Consider the following 27060-nt stretch of genomic DNA (forward strand, 5'->3'; position numbering starts at 1 on the left):
TGTCCTTAGGTTAGAAGCTTTTTAATCGATGATCTAGTAATATGTTTCTTTTCCTTGGTTACCTTTTGCATATTGAAAGTGGATTAGCCCATTGAAATTTTAAATGCTGTTGAGTTGTTTTCTTTTCTCATGTTTCTTTAATGAATTGTTATTTTATATGGTGAATTGCTTCTCTGAATAAAAAGCCTCTTTAAATATTGGACTTTCAAAGAATTTATTAGGCAAATCCAAGGGGACTCCTTATAAAACACTTGGTTATGCAAATACAGGATCCTGTGAGGTGGCAGGAGCCCTGGTTTAGGGATGTGGGTGCCTGGCCCTGCCTGGACCACCAGCCCATCCCCCTTGGGCGAGTCACCCAGAAGGTTCACAAGTACTTTCTTCATTTCTACCATGAAGGCTTGGGCATTGTGGGTCTTTATGATCTTTTTCACTGCGAACACAGCTACAGTTCTGTGGGCTTTTCACAGAATATATGATTTTTGTCAACAGACCTTTGAATAAAATTAAATCATGGATTTTAAATTGATAAAATCAGTTAAAATGTTTGAACTTGGGGAAACTTCTAAAATGGTGAGGGACAGGGAGGCCTGGCATGCTGCAGTCCGTGGGGTCGCAGAGAGTCAGACACGACGGGGCGACTGAACAACAATAAATTGATAAACATTCAACAGGAAAGTTTTGTATTTGTGGCATATGCTGTAATCCTAGCAGAAATGTTAAAATCAGTCTCTTACTCACCCAACAAAGTTTTTAAATGTCAACTCAGTCAAGGTAATTTGGGGGACAGTTTTCTTTTTTGGAGGGATGGGGAGAGTTTCCTGAGGGAGCTCTATTAAGAGCAACAAATTAATGACAGGCTAACTACTTTAGATTCGACTGAAATAGCTTAAATCAAAATAGGGAATTATTTAATATCCTGTGATAAACGATATGGAAAAAAACATGAAAAATATATATATGTGTAACTGAGTCACTTTGCTGTATAGCAGAAATTAAATGCAACATTGTAAATCAACTATACTTCAGTAGAATTCTTTTTTTAAACAAAAAATTCTTTTTGTGTGTAGAATTTAGATAAAAGAAGCTAAGAATACAGAAATTCATGAAGCAATATGAAGGAATCTGAGGCTAGTTTCCCTGTATGGATTTGCCAGAGTTCTTTGGGCCATGTGGATGGGTGAACACAGGGAGTGTGTTAGCTTATTGCTAAGCCTTGTCTCTCTAGCTCTTCTTTCTGGGCTGAGATCAACCTGTCCCTCTCTAAAAGCCAGTAGCTTCCACCGAGAAAGCTGGGGTACTAGTCTGACAAAAGCTAAGCTACTTTTTTTTTTTAGGGCAGTAACTTTAGTCGACTGTTGTTTTCCTTTTTAACTTTAGTGCCTAAACTTCAAGTGTTTACTTTCCAATTGTACCTTTTGCCTTGTTTTTTGGACAGTGTTACTATATAGGCTGAAAGTTCACCTTTTTTTTCCCTTATTCAGTATGCCATTTTAAAAGGAACACTACATTTTTGATTTTGTGTCACAGACCCCAAAAATTTTCTAGAAGAAACAACTTAAATGTTGTGACAAAAATCAACGGAAAAATAGGATCCAGTGTGCAGGATTATGTAAGCAGGTGACTTTTCAGTGAGAAAAATGTAAATCTAGAAGAAATTTCAGAAACTGCCTGGATTATTAGAGGAATACAGTCCCAATGGACTATTAATTTAACATCACTTAGTTGATTTCAATAGTCATTGTTTTCCAATAAAATGATTTCAAGAGTTTTTCCCTTATTATACTTGAGGCTCTCTTTCTATGACAAGAAAAATTATATTCTATTTGAAGCATTCCTATGTTAAACTGCTTATATGATGGATTACCTACATTTCCACAGCCTACTTTAGTCTTAAGATAGATCACTTGCGGAAACAGTTGATATCGTAAATGTATCTTCTCACAAGTTGACATCAATGACTTTATGTGGGAGTTGGATACTCAGGCAGGGACAGCACCTCTACTCATGGCTTCCACCATATTTAACTCCCCAGTAGAAGTTACACTTAACATGTCTCCGCTATCCACATGTGAATAGTTATCATAGCAACAAAGCTGCTAAGGAGATTGGGTATTCCCCTCCATTCCCTTTAACCTTTCCCACTGTTCCTTGGAAGAAGTTCCTTAGACCTGACTACTTTTGAGCCTAGGCCTTGTTCTTTCTGTCTTGATAAAAAAAAAAACAAAAAAACAGTACCAAATAAACTATGAATCACTGATATTGCTCTTTTGGTTTTGTTTATATCCAAAGGCATTCTATTTGAATAAAGCATGTCAAGGTAGCATCAGTCAAAATTTGATTCACTATGTTTGCAGGTGATGGCTTGGACAACAGTGTAGCTTCCCCCAGCACAGGTGACGATGATGATCCAGATAAGGACAAAAAGCGTCACAAAAAGCGTGGCATCTTTCCCAAAGTAGCCACAAATATCATGAGGGCGTGGCTGTTCCAGCATCTAACAGTAAGTGGATTCTAAATGACATATGTAAACTAAATATGGACAATGAACCAGTTTTGATAGAAAAAAAAATGGGGAAGAATGATCCCTCTGGACTTGGAATATTTCATAAATCACTGTGTGCCCACAGTTCTTACGAAAGTGTTAGCACTTGCTTCCTAGATCCATACCCCAAATGAGGAGTTTTATTTGAAATTTGCTATTTCAATTTTGCTCACTTTCGTACATTATAAGGTTTAGGAGATCATGAGCACTTGTAATTTGAAGTATGTATGTTAATGATGTTGCTTTTCTCAGCGTGACTCTTAAGTACCAGGAACCAGATCCCACTAAGAACAAAGTCAGACAAACCCCAACGAGAAGGACTTAATTTCTTCCAATGCTTTACAGTGGACCTTTATGATGACTGGTCTGCAGAAATTTAAATCTTGTTGCAATGGCAGGATGCTCACATAATTTGCGTTTAAGTGGTTTGAATGCACTGGCTGCCATTACAAAATGTTCATCCGAGTCAGAGCTGCACAGTGAAAGTTGTCCCTGTATTTAGAACTGTAAAGGAAAACAGCAATATAGAGTCAGCCCTTCCTGTGTAGTCCCTAGTGACTTTTCAAGCCGAGTTAACAGTTTATATTGTCTGTGTGAGTATTGCTGTTTTCACTGCAGGAATTCTCCTGGAGATGTGAGAAACTGGAGATTTGAAGCTTTATGCTACTGAGGGGTTTGTTTTGTTTGGTTATTGTTGTGAATGGATTTCATGTTGAAAACACTTACAATATTTTGGTGGATGTTTTTGGAAGTGCATACTTATTTAAGGACATCTAAGGAAGAAGATAACATGAAAATTTATGGATAAAGTAATATGTTGAAAATCAAAAAGTTGTTGACCTGGAGGATTTTCAACAGTACAGACAAAGGGTGGAATTTAGGCAAGTCATAGTACAGACTAGCCTAAAATGAATGAATGTTAAAAATCTTTTTTTTTTTTTTAAATATTAGGAGCAGACCTTTTGTGACTATTTTTAGGTTAGTTTGCCTTTCTTAAAGTCATTTGTTTTTCTTCAGTATCAAAGTTTATTCTCCATTGTCACTAATGTGTCCAGACCTGTTGACCCTCACATCCTTGCCCACTTTCAAACCCATGTTCCTCAGTGATTTACACTGATACAGGGAGACAAACAGGGGATGTGGGAGGCCATGCTGGTTCGGCTCCTCTGGATAGAAAATGTGCCTTCAATAACACTCGAGGCTATAAATTAATCCCAGTTGTACAGCATCCCTAAAATAAATAAAAACTGAGAGCAGCAGGACTAACTAAAAAATAGTTTCTTTCCTTTTCTTCTTCCCTGTATGATTCCAAACAGTAACTAGACCATGCTGAAAGTTTTGGAATCAGCTTTGAGAATAATACTGGTAGTGAGTTGAAAATGTAGATGGTTTAGCTGATTTTAACATCATATTAGGTTGACCTAAAACCTGATTTGGGTGCCATTTCTTGCCTGACACTTGCTGCATTTATGTGGATGGTATGAGATCTGCCTTTTGAAAGTTTGCTGTTGAGGATTATCGACCACCACCAAAGCGGGGAGGGAAGGACTAGGGTCTAGAGGGCATAGCATGAAAAATAGTCCAGCATCTAAAGTCAGCAGGAGATAAGAAGTGACAATTGGGCAAAAGTGCTGATGCAGCCATGTTGATGTTTCACCGCTAGAACTAACCGACTAACCTCTGGATGAGTGGGTAGAGAGGACAAAATCAGGTTGATCCTGAAGTCACAGCCAAACTCTATTTTGTATACTAACAGAAAAAACAGATAGACTTCATCAGCCTCTATTTCGATCTGCAAAGGACTTTTGGCTTCCCTTGAAGCTGAGGTGCCCCTGAATAAAATATAATCAAATATTGGTTCAGACAGAATCAGGAGAGAGAGAAGCAAGTTCTTTTATTCATCCACTAGATTTCTTGGTTTTCTAGGTCGTATCCTTGTGAAGAACCTTGCCAAGAGCTGTGTTATTAAAAAAAAAAAAAAACCACTTTTTAAATAGCCAGCATAACTTTACCTACATTGCAATGCTCTTTGTGGTCCATATATTATTGGGGCAGTTGCAATAGAAATTATTCATGAACTATCCAATTTTGTGGAGGTCCAGCTAACTTCCTTCAGGCCGGGGGTCGGTGCTGGCCTGTACCACTACCCCGAAGAGGGAAACCCATTTGTTCTAGTCTCCCTGGCATTCTAGGAATGTGTGTAGACATTGTCTCCTGGCTTCCATTGGATGTTTCCACCCTCCTTCCCCTCTCCACTGCCATCTACTCGTATAAAATATTGGTAATGATAATGGTCTCTAAAAGGTAAAAACTCTCATAATATCATCTAAAACAGAAAACTGAGAAGAAATATTTACATTTTCTCCCTCTTTCCTTAGCCCAATGAGAAAGATCCCCCTCCATTCCTCTTCTCCAATTGCTAAAGTAGATAGATCTCCAGTTACAAGGAATAGCCTTCTCCTTGTCTCCTTATACTGGAAGGAATGCACAAACTGTTTAGGTAACATTTATAGTCAAGAGCTGATTATAATAAGTGCTATGAAAAAACCTATAAAGAGAGTTTTATTATTATTTGTCCAAATGTAAGTAACTACTGTTATCTTAGTGTTAATTCTTTAGCAAATTTATTTCAGAGTCGGGAAGGCTTTTAGGGAGGCACGATTCAACTGAAAGACTGTGTACAAATTTTAGAGGATCACATTCTTCTATATGATTAATGCAACTTAACCAGGAGATTCTTTCTGAAGTCTTGCTAAATATAAAAGAGCAATTGAAACTCTGGCTAATTAAAACAATAGCAATCGCAGTTTATTAGCAAATTGTAAAAACTAATCTTTTAAATACCAAAACGCATATTATAAAACCTCACACACCTTTTGGAAAGCAAATTACTGTTTTTTGTTTTTTTTTTTTCTTTTTAAAATAAATGGGTCAATCTTTTCATTGAGTGTATTCAGTTTAAAAAAAAATCTGCCTTTGAAAGGGCTTTCAGCATTTGTTTGTTAGGGGAGTAGAAAAGCCCTGAATTAAAAAAAAAAAAAAAAAAAACTTTCTGGATTTTCACCCCAGCTGCATAAGAAAAATGTGCCTTTCTGAGTTGGCTGCAGGTAGATTTAATCAGTAGCACATTTTACTACTCCAAGGAGAGAACTAAAACTTCATTCTTGGACTCACAGTCTCTAGCAAGCTAAACTGGACATACTTGTGTATTATGAAGACAATAAAAGAAAAAGGAAACAGATTTTAAACTTTGGTGCTGATGGGGTAAAAGTAAATTTCAGTGATGTGAATTTCCAGTTAGCCAGTTTTGATAACTAGAGGTCTCCTAAAAAAAAAGAAAAATATTGCCTGGAATTGAGAAGAGTAACATTATTTAGATAATGAGATAGAATTCGAAAGAAAATGAAAGTATGTATTAGAGAAATGCTTGCATTTGCCTGAAGACAGATCACTGCGAACAATTAGAAAGTACTTAATATTTGGCTGTGAGTTACTATATAGTCACGATCAGTTCAGGGGCATATACCACATCAAGATATTTTTCCTTCCTTAAGGGTATTATTCCAACTGTAAATATAACCTACTATGTCATAATGTTTAAGCTGGATGTGTTTTGCATATTACTGGTTATCTTGCTACATAGCATTACAAAGATACATGCCTAAGGGCTAGTAAAAATGAGGAGAAGGAATAAATACAATGTTGAAGGCAAAAAAAAAATCAAGTCTGTTTTTCTACCCTAGCATGTTGTACACACACACACCTAAGACACTGCAATCTTAAATAAAATCTAAGTAGAAAAGCAGTTAATATTATCCTTGTTTATTTAAAATATGCAGTGACATATTTTCCTGTATGGAGCTATTGTGTGCCCTAGGAATCCTGAGAGTTAGGGAAAGTGGAAGTTGTCAAAATGCATACTTGTGAAGAAATCAGACAGGGGGTGACATATTTGACTTTCATTCACATTCTCTTGGATTCCCCATCTTTTCACTGATCTTGAGGATTCCATTGGGTACTATAGAGACAAACTTCGTTTCTACGTTATATACACATTTTGCTGTTTGAGTTTGTTTTCTTTCTTTCAACTTTTAGCCTGAAATTTTTTTGTTTTGTTTTTGCTGTAGCAAAATTTATGTCTCAGTTTCTGATTTATAAGACTTTCCTCTCAGTGTGGATAAAGCCAAAGTGAGGGGTTGTAGAATCTTCCAGGTTGAGAATTGCGTTGCCATAGAAACACTATTAGATGAAAAGTGCCCTGCGGGTCCGCCACTCTAAGGATGGAATAAATGGAATTGAATTGGGAATTGAATGCTCTAGAAGAGACAGATGTTGTTTCATTGGTTTTGCTTTTGGTAACAAGATCTGGTGGAGCCATCTTAGTGTCATATCTCTGCTTGCAATTTTGGAAGAATTGCTCTATAAACATTATGAATTATTGTTACAATGAAAAAGTACTTCTCATTGGTATCCCATAATGCATTTTGTTGATCAAGGTGAGTGGAAGGTCAAAAGGCAGAGAGACGTAACAAGGAGGTACATGGTTAGGTAGCAGATGGAATTTGCTCCTCTCCTCCCATTTCTATTTCTTTTCCTATCCCTCATCTCTATTCTTTGCCAGTTTTAACAGTGAATATTCTTATTGTGCCTTCCCAGTTAGCATCCTTCAGCTACCATTAGCCCTAAGAAGGTAGTGAGGCAGGAAGACTATGTTCTTGAACTTTTGTCTGAAATGTTAATCAGGGTAATGCAAAGTATTTGGGGAGGATGGTCCAAACAAAGTCCTCTGTGTTCCTGTGCCTGAGCTAAGGAGGGTGGCTTGTAAGGCTGGCAGCTAAATTTTTTCCTTTTTTTTTTATTATGTGGTATCTACAGATACTTTATTAAATTAAGATGCTTGAAAACTAGTACTAAGAAGTGAGATTTCTGTTCTCCTTTCAGGTGCCTGTGTCCCAAATCAAAAATGAGCTTTCTGAAATTCATAAGAATATCTTCACAGTTCTTACTTTTTTCTTTTGTGTGGTTACCATTCACCTTTCCAGGCTTTAGTCATGATGATGGTCAGAGCTTGGCTTTGCTGAAACTAACACAGGCTTGGATGACAAATCCATCTTCCATTTAAAAGATCTCTGCTACTTTGGAGATTGTATATTTCAATTTGGTTAGCCAGGATCCTAAATATCTTTTTCCCAGTTGGGAATCATTTGTCTCAGGAGGAAAATGGAATATAGATTATTTAATTACTTGGCGGTGATGTTGGAATGTCCTCATTCTTCTGCAGTATACATCATATAAGCTCTATTTTAATAATGAGATGAGTGGTTTCTAGATTCTGGGGCAACTGCTTTTTTCTTTTTCTTAGCTGGTTATTGAAATCCTAATGGGATGGGTGATGAATTTTCTTAGGTCAGGTAAACTGAAAAGGCTACAGCTGGAATTCTTCACCCAGAAGAATCGGAGTTAATACTAATGATCATTGTGAATTAGAAGATCAAAGGCGAAGCATCAGCCTGTTCTCCAAGTTGCTGCCCCAGAGGCCATTAGTGACCTGGTAGAGCTCTCTCCCAGCCTCTTGCACACCTCCTTGCCTCTGCCCCAGCCTTTCTTCCCCATCCTAGTTATGCACCTCTGACCTGGGGGAATTACAGTCCAGTCCGTTGATGAAGAGGGATGGGGAAAAACAATCAAAAGGGAAAACAAAAGTCCAACTTGAAAACTGCTCATTTATCCAGGTACATAGGACCCCTAAGCAGATGAACTCTGACTGGGGCTCTGTGAATTTCAGGGTGTGATTGAGATTTTTGTGCTCAAATGGTTTATTCATTTCACAGATGATTGGGGCCTTTATGTGGTACCTTATGTGAGGGACTTTTGTAGTATCTTGATGGCAATTTGTCAGATTATTCTAAAATTTTTATTTGTTTCCAAGACTAAGTTAAACATATGCTGTAATTTGGTTTTCTGATATACTCTTAATTGGGTTGATTAAATCAAGGATTAGGTTCAAAATGGAAGTGCTCATATGAGCACAGTTTAAGTTGACGGTTGCTGATGCATATAACTGTTGGAACACTGGCTGGCCATTTACACTTCAACACATGTATCAATATCATGTCTTCCGATTCCTCCTGGTGATGATATATTTTTGAAGGCAAAATACCAAACTCAGTCAATGAATGTGCAACTGCTCCTCCTTAATTTATCTTTCGAGTTAAAATTGGAGCGTTACATACATATGTGTGAGTGTATTCGCTAAACCAGCTCAGTCTAGCCCTTAGGAATTTTATGTAATATAAACTTGGCTTTTAACTTTCTCAGTGTTTAAGATTCCTGGTGAAAGTACTTTGGTTTAAAGAATGGAGGTTTGATGGAGAGAAAATCCAATGGTTTTGTTTTAGAAAGGATTCCAGTGTTTTAGTTTGGTCTGACTGGTTGGTTGTTTGCCAGTAGAAGTAAATCTCTATGTCATGGAATTCAGGAGATTTCACTTAACTTGAAGCATCCTCCGCACATCTCAGTCTTTCTTACGGAAGTGTGATTATGATTCTGTGTACATATGTGTCCCTATGTGCTTGGGCGTTTTTCTGTCAGACAAATCTATCTGAACCCCTGCCATCCGTACCAGCACCAGTGGACAACTGATCCATTTTACTTGTTTTAATCCTCTAAGTAGCTGTGTTCAAGCTATTTAGAGGATTTTTTTCTGAGGAAAAAAAAATGATTTTTCTCATTTTTCTGTTTCTGCTGATGGAAGCCAATGCCAGAGGGTAAGCAATGACCGGAGACCACATTTGCAATGGTCACAAAATTCTCTGGGTTATGGGCCAAGCTTACCTGAGCTATGATTACTAAATGACATCATTTCATTAAAGTTCCAAGGTCGTAACAATAGTGACTGTGCAGAGTCACATTAAAATGACTGTTCTAGACAAGCGTACTCGTGTTTCAATACTGCTGGTCCTTCCATTTGCAAGTCCCAAGCCTGGTAAAGGTGGCTTTTCTCAATGGATTGGATACTTGGCTCAGTTGTGTAGGAGCAGGAGAGAGCCCAAAGACATTCAGATAAGGCATCCATTTCTTGGTGGGCCTATAGACAGCCTCCAAGAGCAAAGGAGCAGCTAAAAGCATGATGCCAGGAAATTGTCTAACATTTCAAAAACCTTTTAGTTTTTGTGTTTTCTTGCTATTGCAAAATGCCTTCACTCAGCAACTGATAGCCCAGGAAGTGTGTCTCCCAATACAAGAAGTATTTATTGCTCTATCTTCAGACACTCCAAAGAAAAGATAGGCCTCACATAACTTAAGGTTATAAATGCAAACACCTTAAGTTGGTTCATATTCAAATGAGACATAAGTTACTTAGTTTTATAATGGATTTTTCAAAATATTGGGAAACAGAAAGCTTTGGTTTGATTTAAATAACTTGCTTGCATTTGAATGTCCTTCTGATATTATCACTCCAGAAAAAAAATGAGGCAATAGATATATGAACTTAACCTTTTGGGTAAATTTGCTTTTCAGTTCCTAATATTCTGCCATCAGTGTTTGTCTGGTTTCACATTAACTTGTTGCTAGCAGCCCCTCAGAGCACTCTCCCGTGACAGGAATGACCTCTGAGAATTCGGTGTCCTAGGAAGTTCTTGGGACATCCAAAGGCCACGAGATGTAGTCTGTTAATCAGAACGCTCATCCTAAGAAAGATCAATGAGTGGAGAAAATTTCTATTGCAGTTTATAGAAGTTTAAGAATAATTCCTATCTCTTATTTAAAGAAAAGTCAGTTTTCAAACTTCTTGGAGGAGGAGCTCCACAAAAATGGCTTGATGTCATTCTTAAAAAGAAATGATCTCCTGCCTGCATAATGTTACTTGTTTTTTTATTTGTTACCGAATTTTTAAACAACGATCTATTGATTGCTTGGCTCTTTTGACACTGGATCATTCTGTCTTGTTAAAAGCTAAAGGAAAAAATTGATCAAAAGGTTAAATAAAATTATAATTTGTGTTTCTGTGGTGCTTTATGTTTTTTTAAAACTTATTAAATTAAAAATATTTTTAATTATTTATTTCGTTTGGCTGTGCTGGGTCTTCGTTGCTGCACGGGTTTCTGCCTAGTTGCGGTGAGTGGGGGCCACTCTCTAGTCGCCCTGTACGGGCTTCTCGTTGTAGTGACTTCTCTTGTGGCTCCCAGCGCAGGCTCAATAGTTGTGGTGCACGGGCTTAGTTGCTCCACAGCATGTGGGATCTTCCTGGATCAGGGATCAAACCCATGTCTCCTGTATTAGCGGGCGGATTCTTTACAATTCAGCCACTGGGAACCTCCTATTATCTTTAAAAAAATTTTGGCCCCACCATGGGCCATGTGATATCCCAGTTTCCCAACCAGGGATGAAATCTGTGCCCCTTGCATTGGAAAGCATGGAGTCTTAACCATTGGACTGCCAGGGAAGTCCTAGTGGTACTTTGTAATTTAATCTTTTCATATACACTGTACTCTTAATCCTACAAAGTAGGCAGGATGACAAAAATGAAGGTGAGAGAAGTTAATGAATTTTCTCAAGGTCAAAAGCTAGGAACTGGCAGAGCTGGGGATCTAGGATCTCCTATCTTGAATGTGCTTTTTTAAAAATCATATTTCCTCCCAAACAGAGCAAATCAGATCACGTCGTTGGGAGTTCATAGTTATAATAATAATCTCACTTCATGGGCTAGCCGATTAGTATTTTTTAAATAAAAATGTGAGCCAGAATGTTTGGCATAAAACTTCATAGTACAACCTGATGGTTATTGGTAACTGAGTGTCAAGGATGGTCCTCTCCTATCTGGATTCTTTTTTCCAGATATATCTGTGCTTAAAATAGGCATAGCTGCCATTGATACTTTATGCAATTGTAATCATTTATACATTGTTAGAATTTTAGACTTTATATAGCTGTCTCTTCTTCCTTATGGAAGTAGGTAAATCTCTAGCCCTGTCTGTGACTAACAGTGAGTGATAGTGATTTGGAAGTGAGAAATCTTTCTTCCTGCAAATCCTAGGTAAACCTTTGAACACAGAATTTAGCTCCTTGAAGATTTTTTTTTTTTTGCCTGTCACATGTTCAGGACGCCAAAGAGCTATGTCTTTAATTTGCTTTATGGAGATAGAGGAAACTGCTTATGCAGCCCCGATTACTCTTGAAACTACAATCCAACTGTCGTTTCTCAGCAAAGAAGGCTGCTAAACCCTGGAGAATTAAGCCACCGCTCTGGGGTATGACACTGAGGTCTGATCATTTTAAAGCTAGTAATAACCAGAATCCTAAAATTCTTATGAATAAAATGTAATTTTAGTAATGTTTCCATAAACAGTGGTAATGGTGGCATTTTAGTAGGCAGTGACATTAGTCACATCCAAATTGCACCACATTGGCTTTTAAATTACTCCACCTGTCTGTATGAATAGAATTTTCAGTGTAAAAGCAGAGAGACAGCTGCTGCTAATGTCTCCTTCTCCCTGTGCAGATAATGCTGGCAAATCTACATGCATAAAGGACTGGTTTGTGATGTAAAATGGTACCTGACCCTGCTGGCTCCTGAGCTGCAGAGAAATACCTTTAATTACCAGTGGCTGTGTTTAGTTGTTGACATGAAAATGTCAGCTTCCAGGGCTGTAACCTCAGGTTGACTCCCTCTAGTCATGTCACCCACCATACACACTTTTCCTTCCACCCACATCCGTAGTGAGATGGGTGTTTATCTTGATGTGTTTCAGAAACATGCAAGGCATTAATACTTAAAAGGAAAACATCTAATACTACATGAACTTGATTGATGATCTTTCCATTGGAGAACTTTTTTAAAGATTAGTGGAATCTAGTTCTTTCTAGCCAGAATGAAAATACGGGAATCCGTTTATACCTTCAAAAGGCTTAACATCATTCATCTGATACAGATACACTTGCTCATGGGAGGATCATGGCAGGCATTTCATAGAGCAGAGCAGGTGAAGGATAGAAGGGCTTGAGTCTACCACTTTTTTTTTTAACCATATACCCAGGTTTCCTGTTGATACAGGATGAAGCCTTTTCTGGAGAAGCCTGTTTGCTCTTGACCTTTTGGTTCTGGTCTATTGGAACAACTAGATCGAAATAGGAGTGGGCCAGCCAAGAGGAGCCTCCTGTTTACAATGCCTGTTGCCAATGATGTATTTGGCAAAATGGTAAATAGAAGATATACTTGTCTGGCTCGTTTGCAGGCATTCTTTTTGACTTCTTTCACACAACTGGTGTTTTTGTGTTTAATTTAACAAGGAATGAGTAGTAAATGAAAGCTGCTGCCTGAAATCCCACTGTGAGCGTGTTTTGCACTTGGCTCCCCAGTGACAAGGCAATTTGTGAAATTATGTGATGGAGTAATTAGATGAAGCCAGGGCTCCTGATTGTTGCCATGCATATGTGGTGAGGGTTTGTTGCGAAGAGGGAGGGAGAGAGAAAAAAATAGATTATTACCCTGGCAAGTTGGCTCAAAGCTTCTTCATTTATTTGTAAACAGAATATTTAGTGACCGCATAGGAAGTAGCTGTAATCACCAGCTCATAAAGAAACCACAGCAGAGCTTTTGGGTTTTTGCAGAGTGCTCATGTAAAATTTAAGCTGGGAGGCAGAATCCCTGTTAATGTAATTAGGATCTAATTTACCACCCTTTGCACACAGATGTAATAATGTCTAGATATTTATTCTATCTTTAAGCACGTTACGTATACCTCAGTGCAGCAGTTACTGAACAGAAACAGGTGTGAGCACTTCCCTAATTCGTTTTTACACTGTAAACACATAGCAATTTAAGGGAAATATTTACCAAAAACGAGGGGAAGGAATGTCTGCAAATGAGGCAGTAATGGACAGTTGCCCTTTATGTACTGATGGATTTCTCAATGGTTAAGTAAATTAAAGCAAATGCTAGAAAAATCAATAGGCCAGCATAGTCTTGGTTTTGCCTCATAGACTTCGGGACAGAATGACAGATGTGGTGTCTATGACCCATTTAAGTATTAATGCCTGAAAAACTGCTTCTGCATGCAAGGTTATATAGGCTTCGAAACATTCCGCTATATTACATTACAGACAATAATATTTTTAAGTATATATGGAATTTATACGTTTCAGGGAGGTTGTTCTTACGTGAAACATTTATACTGGAAGATTAGTTGTTGCAATAGCACCATAAATCAGTTTTGAATGTTCCCACACGGAAACATCTTCATAAGGCTGTAGTTGAAAGGTAAAGATGATGTATATCAAGCTTCCATGTCTCGTGAAGTGAGTATGCTCCATAACACTCTATGTGGAAACCAAATTAGATTTAATTAAGGGGTAGATGCTCAGAGCCTTTGGGAAAAAAAATCTGTAAGAAACCACGGAAATGTGGCATTAGAATTCAGTTAATCTCCAGGGCTCTAATGCTATATTTTACATTTGTACCAACATGGATCACGTGTCACATAGGTTGACTCTCACAGCATGTGGAATTTCAGGGCTGTCCTAATGTTCTTAGTGGTAGGTATTGACCTCTGAGAATGAGAAGGTCAGCCTTCTGGTACCATCACAGAATGTGCATTCCCCCATCCATTGCTCCCATTACCAACGTCAAGAGAAATGGTGGAAATACTCTCCCAGAGTTGGATTGTTGATTACTAGAGACAGGAAGAAAAAATGTACATGAGTACTGGCTTCAGGAACCAAAGCTAATTTCCAAACCAAAACAAAATGGAGGGTTGAACTCGTTATGTTGGTCATTCAAGGAGAAGGTGCCTTTTGTTGCAGAGAAAGAAAGCTGTTTTGGCTTGCAGTGTCCTGTTTATCTTCTTATGCTGAGTGAATTCAGACAATCATTCCTTCCTTCTCTGCCCTTGACAAAGCAGACCTGGGTCAGCCTGCATCTGGGTTTTGAAAATTGGCATTTAAAGGTGATATTGTGGGGTTTCCCTGGTGGTCCAGTGGTTAAGACTTCACCTTCTAATTCAGAGGGTGTGGGTTTGATCCCTGGTCGGGGTGCTAAGATCCCACATGCCTTGTGACCAAAAAAACAAAACATAAAACATAAGTAATATGATAACAAATTCAATAAAAGACTTTAAAAATGGTCCACATGGAAGAAAAATCTTAAAAAAAAAAGGCATTGAACTTTTTAAAGGTGATACTGTAATGAACCAAGTTCTTGGAAACATTGCTAGGTTGGAATGATGGTGAGAAGTAGCATAATCATTTAGGTTTCTAAATGGAAGATAGTTTCCTGATTTTTAATCTTCATACAATGTAGTATATGTAACTATAACATTCCCCTAAATCTGGAAATTTAACAATGTATACATTTGGAGGTTAAACTGAGGTGTAAATAGTAACTTCACAGTCTACCATCTAAAAAACTGGGAAATGGAAATTACTTTGGAATTGAAGATTCCTTTGCTTCTTCAAAGCAGTGCTTCTTAAACTTTCATGTGCATTCCAGTTATCTGGGAATCCCTTTTTGCGTGGAGATTCTCAGAGGGATGGGGCCTGAGAATCTGCATTTTTAATAAGCTCCCTGCTGCTATTGGACTGCAGAACAGACTGTTCATAGCAAGGATCTAAGGAACATGAGCAAGATAACAGATTTTTAAATGGAAAGATGATTGTTTTTCTCCATCTTTGATTTTTTTCTACTTTGATTTTTTTCCCCCTCTGATCTTGAAACAATGTATTATTTTTATCACATCTATTGGACTAAAGTGTTTTCTTTTTCCTCGGCTAACTTTCAGTTCTTTCTCAATGTATAAGACCTTTCTTTTAATTATCAAAGAGGTTTTAAAAGATAGACGTTATGTTTTAGAACATTTTTGAGTTCATAACAAAACTGAGGGAAAGTGACCTAGGTTTCCCATAGACCTCCCCACCACCACCACATATGGGCGTCTCCCATTAGCAGGGCCCCCCGACCAGAGTGGTACATTTCTTACAATTGATGAACCTACACTGACACATCAGTATCACCCAAAGTTCAAGGTTTCCATCAGCGTTCACTCTTGGTGTTGTATATTCTATGGGTTTGCACAAATGTGTGACATGTTATCCATCATTATAGTATCATATGGGGTAAATCCATGCCCTAAATGAGTATCACAGTGTTTTCATTGGCTGAAAATTCCTGATAGATCAAAGACTCTGCAGATAGACTGTATTTTTATTTGGGACTTGTTGACAGCACACTTGTGTGATAGGATGGGTGAAATGGTGGTTCTCAAGGTTGGATGTTACAGATTCTTACTCCTTGCCCATACTTGGCGTCAGTGCTCTGGTGACATTAGGCAGGGATGGGAGTTATCACAGGGGGAGGGCAGCATGTGCATTGCTGTGCTGGCTCTCAGATTCTTACTTTAGCACTCCAGATCTGGTAGGGGCTTCCCAGGTGGCGCTTATGGTAAAGAGTCTGCCCCCCAGTGCAGGAGATGCAGGAGAAGCTGGTTCCATCCCTGGGTAGGGAAGATCCCCTGGAGAAGGAAATGGAAACCCACTCCAGTATTCTTGCCTGGAGGATCCCATGGACAGAGGACCCTGGCACGCTGTGGTCCATAGGGTTGCAAAGAGTCAGACACGACCGAAGCGACTTAGCACACACAGATCTGGTTGGCTTTGTCAGCGAGGAAGTAACAAAATCACCAACTACAGAAACAATATGTTCATTTGAGGGAGAAATGCTTTTGTTCCTAGTCCTACTCACCAACTTCAGTCTGCTTCAGGAAATCCTTTTGTATTTCCGCTGCCTGGTGTACTTTGTCTGCCATGGGCACTCTCAAATTTCACAGCATCCTGGATGATGAATTTGTTTTAAAAAGTGAGCATCCAAAGAAACAGTCACCCAAGTCTAGGAAGCACAGAGAGTCCCATTTAGGGTAAACCCAACGAGGAACACACCGAGACACATATTAAACTGACAAAAATTAAATACCAAGAAAAATATTAAAAGCAACAAGGGAAAAGCAATAAATAACATACAAGGGAAGAAGGAGCATCCAAAAAGTATATTCTCTCTAGTTGGGCAAAGATCTAAAGATTATTATAAATAGCACATACCTATTAATCATTGCTTAGTGGGTAAATTCTCTCACTCATTAGAGTTCACAGGCTGGATGTAGTTTCTTGAAATTAGGTCGTTTATTTTGGTCTAAGTCATTGAGGATCAAAGGTCACAAGGAATCCAAAAGCCATTAGTCAGGGTTCTTTTCTGGAGCCCTTAGATGCCATTGTGCGAGTCACCCATGGCAGCCCGGGCCTGGCCTGCTGTCAGGGAGCTGGCAGGGTGCCTACTTTATTTCCAGTTTGCATAGATAAAAAGCAGAGCAGCTACTCTCAGAATCACTATAAAAATAAGCTTACATAAAATCTCCATTTGAAATACAGTATGTGTGTGCCCCTGCGTGTGTCCTCTTATGGAAACCAGGGGCCCTGGAAATCAAAATTAGGAAGAGAGGCATACATTTGATGGCATCGTGGATTAGCCTTTGTTTTGGTGCAGGCATTTATAATTCATTGCGAAGCTAGGGAAGACCAGATTCTCACAAAGAATTGTAACGACAAAGCAAGCGCTTTAATTTGCGAATGTAGAGGAGAATAAGGAAATCGTTTTAGCCGTTATCAAAAATGTATATTGCCATCCCCTCTTGATAATGTTGAAGTACACTTGGCAGTAATGAGTTTATGCGTATCGGGAGTGGTGGGCAAGAGATGTAGTCAGGTCGATTCATTTATTCCCCCCATTGAGCCCTGTGGGTCTCGGGTCCACACCTTGAAGTGAAAACATCATCAATTACCAAGACGACAGGCACCCTGGACTTACTCCCTGAAAGAGTTCGTTTTGGACCAGAAACTGTGAGCACTCAGTAACATTCATCAGTGTGTAAGAGTGATTGAGTGGGGTGAATTTTCAAGGAAAAAAGGCCAAATTAACATGTATGAAATAGTATATATTTGAATTTTGAAAAATCCAGCTGTAAGCAAGTATCCTGTTTGATTTGAAATGATTATTGGGTACTTTGCATGTGATGCTACAATTAATCATTATACCCCCACTTCACAGATGGAACATTTAATGGAAGGAAGTGGGCTGGAAAAGCCTGAAGATCTACCAGAGGTCTTTGTGTAGGATAAAGTAGAAACTGGAGAAAAACTCAGTGCCTTAATTGTCAATCTGTTGGGTGTCGCTCCTTCCAGACCTTGAGACTTAAAATAGTGGTTTGTTTTTGCTCTTGAAACATTGACTAGGTCTGGTGAGAACTGAGGCAGAAGTCCTCATGATGTCATCAGGGCCATGCCTTTGCCACACTCACTCAAAAGCCATCACAGCTGTTCTATGGCATCTCCCTGCATGGGTGCCATGCTGCCTCTAAACTCTCCATGGCTCTGACACCTGTGCTGCTCAAATGTGTGTGGTGGCAGGGAGGGGGAAAGGATTATGTGGCAGCAGGATGAAGACAGGGCTCTTATCTGAAAAATACCTAAAATTGTTTGGTTTGTGCGGAGAGATGGCTGGGATGTTTTCCACAACAGAGTGACCTAATCCCATGCACAGTGGAAGAAGGACCTTTCAAATCTGCTTTTTATTTTTCCCCATCATGATGACTGAAGTTCAGGCCACAACTACCCTTCTCTTTGAATAACAATATAAATTGGGCCATTCAATTTTTTTTTTTTTTTGAGTACAAATACATTTTGAGTGTCTACTGTGTGCAATGCACTGTGTACACCTGGGAGCTTTCTACGCTCTTTGGAAAGAGCACAGATCTAGTTGGTGGCGCAGTTTGCAAAAAGAACCAGAGTGAGGAGGACAGTTTGGAGACGGTTACAGCAGTCAGTTGGGAAGGTTTTGGTTGTGAGAGTGTAAAGAAATGGATGGTGGGGAATCCCCTGGTGGTTTTCACTCTGGTGGCCTGGGTTCGATTCAATCCCTTGTCAAGGAAGTAAGATCCTGCAAGTCAAGTGGCACAGCCAAAAAGGGGGCGGGGGAGAAAGAAGAAATGGATGGTGGAAAATATCTTGGAGGTAAACTGGGCATCTCATAAATAGAAGCATTCATAGCTGGCTCATGGTGCACATTCATAGTGTATGTGTGCCATACACTGTGCTGAGTGCCAGTGATATGCCAAGGTGGGTGCTCGGTGCCATGTGCACAGAGAACTTACAAATAAAAATAAAATGACTAAAAGTCAGTCTGTTTATTATTATCACCATGTACTGGCAATTCTAAATAATATCAGTGAATAAAGTGTCTTCCAGGCTGGGGCAGACTTCCCCTACCCCGCCCCCACCATGGCAGGCCTTGCTCAGCACTTCCATGTTTTATCTCACCAAATTCCCACAATGATCCTCTCAAGGAGAGCCTCCTAGTCGCTCTATTTTGCTGTTAAGGAAATCAAGGTTTGGAGAGATTAAACAACTTGCCTGCAGTGGCACAGCGAGAAGCAGGGACTGGATTTTAACTCCAACCCATCTGACTCTCAGGCCTGTTTTCATAACCACTCATGGGGAGACATTTGGTACAGAAGATATTCAAAGGTGATTTCCCCGTTTCACGCTGGCAGTTCCAGAGCTGGAGTCTCTTCCAGGGAAGAAGGAAAGTTAGAAGGAGGAACTCGTTTTAGGGGAGGGTGGGGAGTTCAGTACGGGGTACCTGTGATACTGGTGATGGTGGGGCATCCTCGTGAGTTGTGGGTCAGTAGTTGGAAATGGGATGACTGTGTCTTTGGTGAGAGCACAAGGCTTAGTGTTGCCTCCACCAAAGCTAGAGATGGAGATGAATCATGGACCCAGAGAGCGCTGAGAGAGAAAGGGAGGAGGCAGGAGCAGAATTCAGGCAATGCCTCGCTTTAAAGGCTGTCTGGAGGAAAAACCTAGAGGAAGAGACAAAGGGGCAGGCAAGAAGTCTGTCCAAAGTGGAGGTGGGCTGCAATCATCTCTGGGGATCCTTCTAGCTCCAATACATTAAATTCTAAGAAAAGGAAAGAAGGTCCCATGATGAGAAAATCAGGGTCGATTCCCAGATAGAACACATCATGGTCCCAAACTGTCTCCCCTTTCTGTCATCCTCGTCTCAGCTAACAGCATCACCATGGACCTAAACGCTCCAGCCAGGAGCCTCAGAGTCAGCCCTGAAGGTTTCCTCTTTTCCCGACTTCACAGATAGTTGCTTACTCCCTGAGTCGCATTAATTCTCCCTCCTGGACACATCTCCATTCTCTTATCCTTGTCTGGTCCCACTGCCATAGCCTCCTTGTTTTCTGTTTACCCATTTCCCTAATCAGCCTCCCTGCCTCTAATCAATGACAATTGTTAAAATTGATTCCTTACAAGCAACCCCCGTTTTGCCGGTTGAGTGATTTTTCTGAGCCAAATCTCACCCCTACTTGAAATCTTGTAATATCTCCCCATTGTCCTTAGGATACAACATCCTCAGCCTGCCATTCACGGACTCTTGAGGTCAGACACTGACCCACTGAGCACCAAGGCTCCTCTTTCCCCCTTTCTACACATGCTTACCCAACAGATGCTAAGCGGTCCTGTACTCTGCACTCTGGCATGTGCTGTTCCCTCATCTGGAACCTCCATGACCCCTTTTCTACTTCACACTTTTTCCTACATCCTTAACATCTTATCTCAGATGTCACAGCTTGGGGAAGCCATTCCTGGTTCTTTCCAGGAGAAAGGAAAATGGCCCCTGCCTTCAGATCCATAGCACCTTGATGGTCATCTGATAAAGAATACTTGTCACGGTGACTGTTTATTTATGAACTGCCTCCCTCATAAATAAGATGATTGAATCTTTCACCTCTGTATCTTCAGAGCCATAAGAGAGATGCTTGATGATATTTATTGACCAAATGCAAGAGCAAAGTTTCAAAATAGAGGCAATCAAACCCTGAGAAGTAGAAAGACTAGAAAAGGTCTTGGTATGGGGATTAGGAGATCACCAGTGACCTTTGAAAGACCTGTTTCAGGCCTTTGGAAGAGAAAGAAGCTGTATTCTAGGGCATATGGGCAATGTGACAGTAGAGGCTTGCAATTGATTAAGGGGTAATATACAAAGGGTTACAATTTGGGCAGGAGCAGGAGGAAGTAGTCGGAGAAGGCAATGGCACCCCACTCCAGTACTCTTGCCTGGAAAATCCCATGGACAGAGGAGCCTGGTGGGCTGCAGTCCATGGGGTCACTAAGAGTTGGACAGGACTGAGCGACTTCACTTTCACTTTTCACTTTCATGCATTGGAGAAGGAAATGGCAGCCCACTCCAGTATTCTTGCCTGGAGAATCCCAGGGACGGCGGAGCCTGGTGGGCTGCCATCTATGGGGTTGCACAGAGTCGGACATGACTGATATGACTTAGCACCAGCAGCAGCAGCAGCAGCAGGAGGAGGAAGTGGTAACAAGAGGGAAAAGTTTCTCTCTTTTTTTAATATTTAGGAGAAGGGAGATTTGAACCTTTACACATAGCATACAGCTGTTCTTCATGGAATTGCTACTATGTTCCATGCAATTTGTTAAAGCCCAGTCTAATTAATTACTTAGGCAATAGAGCAGGAACCATTGAAGATAAATGTAGAAAAGAACTGATTAATGTAGCAAGGATCAAGAGCAAGTTGGCAGTAGAGGGTTAGTGGGGAGAGTTATGGGATGGCATCTGAGAGCATGGACTTAGCACCAAGTGAGAACCAGGAGAGGAAGATCAAGGCAGGGAGGTTTAGAAATACACAAGAGGTAGGTTTTGGGTACTCTTCCCCTCCTAGTTCTGTTAGCAGACCAGGAGGCAAAGTCAACTGCTAAGAGTCCCAGGGGTAGGATTGGGAGCTAGAGGCGAGTGGGAGTCATTTGGAAAAAATTGCTGTTGGGAACACAGTAGACAGACCAAGAAAAGGGAAAAAAAGAGTAAAGAAGATAAAAGGACTCTCACAGTGCAGTTGAGAGTACATGTATAGATTGAAATAACACAAGTCACCAAACTGTGACTGGCTAGACTTTTAATAGATATGTTTCATAATCAGCTTGCTTTTCACATGGTAAAATTAAGGCAAAATAATGATTTTTAGTGGTTTTCCACAGGAAAAATAATTGCATTTTCTATTCTTTAAAAATTTGTCTCATGGGGCAGATTTGTTGAGTTGCAGTATGAACTACTTAAGTTCTTACTATCATGTACAGGTTGGTGAACTTGAGATTGCATTAAAGGCTTTATCTCAGTTTTGGAGGAAGTTATCATGCAATTACTGTACATTATCTTTCAGTGCTGGTTGTATGAGAAGTTTGCAAACTTGTTATTGATAACCTTTGAACCTGAGTTCAAAAAAAACCATGCAAATGCAGCTGTCTACTAAGATAAAATTTCTTTTCTTACCATGATACATGAGAAAGGAGGATTTTAAATTTAACTACAACAAATCAACACAGTATTTTAAAACACTGGAGCAAAACTGTAAAGGTTAACAAGTAAAACAATATCAGGTATGCTTTTTAAATCATGCCTCTGCCAGAGGCCTGATCTTTAATAGTGGACAGGAGGGGTGGCTGGCTTGAATAGATTCCTTCAGATTTGCGAGTTGAAGTTGAATTGATCTTGACATTGCTCCAGAAGCACCTACTATTGTCATTTTGTTTTGATGGTAAATGAAATACACCTGGTTTCATGAAATAACACAGCACCCCACACATAATGAGCAGCTCATTGTCGTATATAAAGAACGATTGGCTCAGTGCAATTGGCTAGTCACTGATGACTCATGTGAAGGGTTGATGTTTAAATAGAAAGGACTACTGGCATGCAGACATACTAAAAGGAAGATAGATAGATAGCTTATTGGTTTTTCAAATAAGGTTCAGGAAAAAAATCTAAGAATAAATCTCCTATTCTGTACTGCAAGGCAATGTCATGACAGCGTTGGAAAGCCAACCCCCAGTAGCTGGTTTACTGCGGGCATCTCTGCCCTTGTCTTTGGGATTACCAGAGTGCCATGTGCGCAGTCACACAATGCATAAAGGCGTGGGTCATTTCTAGGACAGATAATTGAACATTAATACTCGCTGACATCGTTGAAGGCATGATATGTCAACCTGACAGAGCCTGTGTGCTTACATCTGCTGATTGGCTGCAGACGAAGGCTCTGTGTGTCAGGATCAGACCCCAGGCCTGACTGCAGCGGGGCCAAGGATGACACAGCTATTAATCACGAGCTGCCATCTTAGGCCACTATAGTGTCGGTAAAATCACTCTACATCCTGTGTGTGGCTGGTGAATTGCATCTGTTGTGTTCTAGAGTTTCAAGGTATGGCTCTCAGTAAAAAAACACTTCAGACTTTTGGTTTGTGTCATCTCACCAGAATGTTTAATGGGTCAAATACTTCCCTCTCTCCTTCCCTTTCCTCCCTCTCTTCTTTCCTTCCATTCTTCCTTCTCTTTCTTTCGTTCTTTCTCTTTCCTCTCTCTCTTTCTTTTCTGAAGGTAGCCAGACATTTTGAATAAATGAGCACGTTTTAGGGGCTGACAGGGAGGTTCTGGGGTGGCGTGCCTTTTGTTCCCATGAGAACTGATTTTGATGAGCTCCTGGTGTCCTGATTCATTATAGATATCCAGTGTAATGAAGAAATCAGACAAGAATTAAACTGAAGTTACTTGCTGTGATTTATTTTTTTGATTCTCAACAAAATATTAAACCCTGTAGGCAGATTTCTGAACAGAGGAAAAAGGGGTTTATGCAATTATTTTCTTATCCTCGAAATCACATGAGCAGCACCTTCCTGCCTCATTTATAATAAATCTTTAGTGAGTTAATCCCATTGCTTCAGTAATTCCACAGCTGACGCTTTACTGAACATGTAACCATTCAGAGGAAAGACACGAACAATCATAAGACCCAATCGTGCCCTCTTAAATCTGTGGCACTCTACTGGTAGTTACTCTGTGTAGGTTTCCACTGCATAAAGTGGTATGAAGTAGGGCTCCTGAGAGCAGCCATTATCACATATTGGTTAACATCACGGATTTTTAAAATCCCAGTTGCATTGGAGCCAAGGGGAAAAAAAAAAAAGCTTTCATCTGTAAAATCTAGTTTCCCTTTGTTATTAAAATAAATGAAGCCATTAAACAAAATATATGCATATAATACTCGAGTTCATCATTTGGCATCATCAGAATAACAGAATTTTGCATTTTTTAAAAATCAGGGCTGCCACCTTAGAAGATTTGCTATAAGGTGCTGATTCAAATATGCTAGAGGTTTCTGAAACTTTATGCCTTATTACATACATTTTTCTCTTTAGTTTGCCTATTTATATATTTATCTGGACCTCCTTAAACAAAAAGCAGAATTCTGTTTAAGCAGGCTGAGAAAATAAAATGGCAGCTCCACCCCATCTCCAACCTCCAGAAACCTATGACCAAGTGAGTTAATTGTAACTATTGATGAGATCCTATTGTGAATGTGCTGGAACCGAAATAATTTCCAGATACTTTTATTTCCAAAGGTTTGTTTTTAATTACAGTGGCATTTGGTTGGCATGCAAGGGTGAGTTCTCACTCTTGATCTAGCCTAGCTGGAGCCCAGGCCAAAAGATTCTCTGCTCCCTTTTCTCGAGAGCACACTTTTCTGCCAAATGTGACGCTCATCCCCTGCCAAGGAAGGTGGGCGAACTGCCACTTCTAACTCCCAGCCACCAAAAGACAAAGGCTCCCAACGCCCCTGCATCCAGTGGGCCAGAATGGGCCTCACACCTTGAAGGTTCCGGATTATTGATTTTTTTCCCCATGGACTTGATATTATGGGATATTTTCTCGGTGACTCAGTTTGTCCCCAAGGGTGATTTAGGCACTTACAGGAGTGTGTGAGCCCTTGCAGCCCAGCAGAGGGTCGTCTGAGTGTCTTTACTCTTCTGTCTGAGGCCTGAACACATCTACAATGTCTCACCTACTTACTGTTTTCTTTTTTCACATTTGTTTAGTACGAATATAGTAATTATTTGTTCACTTCCATGTGGAGTTCAGATAACTTCAAGGGGGTTGTAGCTGCATATAAAACATCTGATGGGGAAAATGTGGCCTCCCTTCTTCTAGCAGGACCTGCTATAGGATTTCTAGAGAATGCATACATCCTCCATATAAACTGTGCACATTGAAAATGCAGGGCTTCTAGAAGGCTTATGAAGAACTTCAAGATGGCAATACCAGCAAATGAAAACAGACATGGGCTCTTTTGTGTGGGGGGCCCTGTGTGACTGCCTTTGAAGCTGCCCTGCCTTTAGATACCCTAGAAGTGATTGTCTAAATAAAGAGAATTGTAAGAAAACATTAAAACCTAACAAACACTAGAAAAATAAATTTCAAGGATTACCTAGTCAGACCCTCTTCCCAACAAACTGAGAAAAAAAAATTATATATATATGGTATGTTTGGTTAGATTAGCCCAACCTTGCAACCTTGCATGACCTTGCATGTCACATTTATCTACGCTTTACTAAGCCCTCCATCCGGGCCAGCCACTGTGCCAAGCGATGCAGTGTCTGTTGTATCATTTGACCCCTGCTGGTTTTGTCATCCTCATTTTCACTGATGAGGAGGCTGAGGCTCAGAGACTTGAAATGCCTTGATCAAGGTCACCCAATTCGTGTGGGTTCCTCAGGACTTGAGCTTCAGTTATCTAGCTCAATTGGTATACCTAACGGCATCTCTTGAAACCAATACCTCTTAAAATGCTTTCCTTTGGATTTGCTGTTTGTCAATGTATAACCACATCACTGAAGCAGAAATGGACTTGATGAGCACTCCCCTGACCTGCCCAGGTTAATGGCTCTCCACACAGGCCCAAGTCCTCCTAGGAAGAATTGTAGGCATGGGGGAAATTAGGCCTCTTGTATATGTTATTAGCAACCTCACATCACACATGAAATGGCAAGGAATGACATATTAAATAAAATAAGATTGTCTAGTTGATTCAAAGAGAAACAAACCACTCAGTCATTGGGTAGTGAAGTGAAAGTCGCTCAGTTGTGTCCAACTCTTTGTGACCCATGGACTATACAGTCCTTGGAATTCTCCAGGTCAGAATACTGAAGTGGGTAGCCTTTCTCTTCTCCAGGAGACCATCCCAGCCCAGGGATCGAACCCAGGTCTCCCACATTGCAGGTGGATTCTTCACCCGCTGAGCCACAAGGGAAGCCCAAGAATACTGGAGTGAGTTGCCTATCCCTTCTCCAGTGGATCTTCCTGACCCAGAGATCAAACCAGGGTCTCCTGCATTGCGGGCAGATTCTTTACCAACTGAGCTATCTCTTTCCCAAAGCCTGTTGTAGAAGGGACTAATGCCATTATTCAAGACCTTTTAGCACTACTTAGCTTACATATGTCAGAGAAGGCAATGGCACCCCACTCCAGTACTCTTGCCTGGAATATCCCAGGGATGGAGGAGCCTGGTAGGCTGCAGTCCATGGGGTCGCTAAGAGCCGGACACGACTGAGCGACTTCACTTTCACTTTTCACTTTCATGCATTGGAGAAGGCAATGGCAACCCACTCCAGTGTTCTTGCCTGGAGAATCTCAGGGACGGGGGAGCCTGGTGGGCTGCTGTCTCTGGGGTTGCACAGAGTCGGACACGACAGAAGTGACGTAGCACTTAACAGCACCGTAACAAAACGTAGTGTACGTTTTGTTAGAAATGATGACAGCCATTTTGAAAGATGTTCTGCTTTATCTGATTTTAGTCTGGGTTTTTTGTTTCACCCTTTGTGTATAGACCAATGCGTGTTTACACAGTAAAACAGAGGCTGGGCCCACGTTTGCTTACATTGTAGAGGCCAACTCTTGGTAGCTTTCTGAAAAACATGGCTCCAGCTCTTTATTTTATCATTACAAGATTAACTTTGAGCTTCATAAGAGTGTAAAGAGAACTAGATTGAGAAGTTAGAGCCTGAGCTCCAGGCCTGTGAGCCGCAACTTCCTGCCCACATAACCTGCCATGTGTCCACTCTGAGTTTTATCTTTTCGTCCATAAAATGGAGGCGGCTTTACCTATGCTGCCAACCTGACCAAGTAAGTGTAAGTCTCAAATTTCATGAAATATAATAAAGGCCTTTGAAAATGTGAAGTGTTATAAAATATAGAGTACATAAAAGCTCACCCAAACGCATAGCTTAAAAAAACCACTTCAGACTGGCTATTAACTTTTGTTTGTTTGTTTGTTTTTTATCAAATTATATTCCATTATAGTTTATTACAAGATATTGGGTATAACTTTCCATGCTATACAGTAAATCCTTGTTGCTTATCTGTTTTATATAGAATAGTTTGTATCTGGTAGTCCCATACTCCTAATTTGTCCCTCCTCCCCTTTTGGTAACCATAAATTTGTTTTCTATTTCTATCTGTGACTGTGTTTCTGTTTTGTGTATAGATTTGTTTGTATTATTATTTTTAAAATATTTATTTATTTATTTGACTGTTCCAGGTCTTAGTTGTAGCATGTGGGATC

At 40.1% G+C, this 27060-nt stretch overlaps 1 protein-coding gene across 6 annotated transcripts in view; it reads left to right on the forward strand.

Moving 5' to 3' along the window:
* Positions 1–27060, forward strand: part of MEIS1 (Meis homeobox 1) — a 188059-nt gene that overhangs the window by 78369 nt on the left and 82630 nt on the right. For all 6 annotated transcript variants that reach the window (XR_009496298.1, XR_009496297.1, XR_009496299.1 and 3 more), the window contains 1 exon segment: positions 2358–2503. Coding sequence is in view for 2 of the 6 variants with exons in the window: in XM_005212878.5 (XP_005212935.1) it covers positions 2358–2503 (146 nt within the window). In the remaining 4 variants the exon portion in view is untranslated.

The sequence above is a fragment of the Bos taurus genome, chromosome 11 (genome assembly GCF_002263795.3).
Source record: "Bos taurus isolate L1 Dominette 01449 registration number 42190680 breed Hereford chromosome 11, ARS-UCD2.0, whole genome shotgun sequence".
Taxonomy (NCBI): Eukaryota; Metazoa; Chordata; class Mammalia; order Artiodactyla; family Bovidae; genus Bos; species Bos taurus.